The sequence below is a fragment of the Homalodisca vitripennis genome, chromosome 2 (genome assembly GCF_021130785.1).
Source record: "Homalodisca vitripennis isolate AUS2020 chromosome 2, UT_GWSS_2.1, whole genome shotgun sequence".
Lineage (NCBI taxonomy): Eukaryota > Metazoa > Arthropoda > Insecta > Hemiptera > Cicadellidae > Homalodisca > Homalodisca vitripennis.
The window spans coordinates 8,464,612-8,466,500 of record NC_060208.1 but is presented as its reverse complement, the minus strand read 5'-3'; the positions used below and the strand labels follow the sequence as shown (position 1 = coordinate 8,466,500).

The following is a 1,889-nucleotide window of genomic DNA, read 5'->3' as shown; positions in this document are numbered from 1 at the left end:
CATATATATTGCGTACCATACATTTAGCAGTATACAATCATTTAAAACAGAATATTTTAATAATTGTTGTTTTTGATAATTACTATAAAAATGCATAGAATGGTATTTTTACCATATTGCCGATTTATTTTTCACATCATAGTATTATGTGGCTGTCGATAAATACAATGTACAATGATCATTCTAAAATACAAATTTTATTTTATTACTTAGCCAATTATCAATTTTTCAAATAAGCTACGATAGTCCTTGTCAGCTATTTTAGAGTAAATTTAATTGCCAGAGGTGGAATTTGACGGCTGCACATCTGTTAGTTGAACGGCAATGATTAGGTATGACAACGCTGTCGTGGACATCTTGGCGATGAATGGACGATCAAGGCTGAAGATGCCACCGACAGAGAAGCGTACCTTGTTGTGTAGGGACAGTCTGGAGAATATGCCGACCTGTTCCCAGAGCTGCACTGGAGTATCAGGCCGCAGTAGACGATGACAGAGCAGTGCGGTACGGTTGGCTTCTCGAGCACCGGCATGGCAGAGCAGGCATTGTACAATGAACGATATCGTATTGAGTGTAGCGACACTCAGTCGTAAAGGATTCCAGGGTGAAATACCACCAGACAGAATCAACAGATATTCGTACATCCTGAGAAGCACGTAGAATAGCCTGGCCAACACACTGAGCAGATTGTAGATGCAGAAGTGTGTGTTGACGTCCCACACGACGACGTGCAGGTGGGTGTGGAGGCGGAACACGAAGTCGAGGCGAGAGCTGACGGTGTGCTGAGGAGTGTTGTCGACATCAGCAGTGATATCAGCGATCAGATTGTTGAGTGCGGAGAACTGGTGTCGCAGTAGAATGACCAACACCGTGTGTTGTAACTGTGGAACCAACACGAGCACGCTGGCAAGCATTCTTACTTGGACGAACGAGTTCCACCTCAGCGTCATCACTGCACTCACGACAAACTTGATGCTGCAGAAAGCGACGAAGAGGATGAACACAATCTTCTGTAGTCTGAAGTCGTGTTGAGCCCCGAGCTCACTGTCCGCAGCTGCTAAATGTCGCAGGATGTCCGTGTAGACCTGTCTGTTGCAGTGGTTGTAGATGATGAATACCAAAGGAGCCACACAGTAAGCTGCCGTGTTTATCCGCAATATCGTGTCAATCATGCCTTCTCTGTGCACTCTATGGAAGTCCTCGTACACCCAGAAAGATGCAGACGCCAACACCGGTAGCACGATGAAGTACTTGTCGGTGGCGGAGTTGCAGGGAGCTATCCCGACGATTCTAAACAACCATTGCAAAGGTTTGTAGATCATATTGCCTCTGTAATATACCGGCTTCTAAATCCTCACATTTGACTGCTTGTAATAGACTGGCATTGATCGCTAATGTATTGTCCAAATCAATAAAGCTAACTCCCTGAAGTGGCTGAACTTGGTTACTTATCGTAATCGAGCCACTTGTATGTAATATTTGAAATGAAAGAATATTCAGAGTTTAAATTCCTTTTAATGTAATACTTAAAATAAATATAATACTAAAATACAACTCCTGCTGATTCCTCTTCAGTAATCTACCATGTATTTCTGAGATTTCCAAGTATCTGTGATTTACTCGTAGATGGGCTATCATTCATTGACTCCAACTTAGTTTTAGAGTTATACTCAAGTATGAGATTTAGTCACGGATGGTCTATCCTTCATTGACACCAACTTAGTTTTGGATTTATACTCAAGTATGAGATTTAGTCACGGATGGTCTATCCTTCATTGACACCAACTTAGTTTTGGAGTTATTCTCAAGTATGAGATTTAGTCACGGATGGTCTATCCTTCATTGACACCAACTTAGTTTTGGAGTTATACTCAAGTATGAGATTTAGT

General features: G+C 42.0%; 1 protein-coding gene across 1 annotated transcript; it reads right to left on the bottom strand.

Annotated features, from left to right (window-relative positions):
- Positions 1 to 272: 272 nt before the first annotated feature.
- On the bottom strand, positions 273 to 1,322 carry LOC124353461. Its single transcript, XM_046803301.1, has one exon. The coding sequence runs from the start codon at positions 1,320 to 1,322 to the stop codon at positions 273 to 275; it is 1,050 nt and encodes a 349-aa protein (XP_046659257.1).
- Between the last annotated feature and the right edge of the window lie 567 nt (positions 1,323 to 1,889).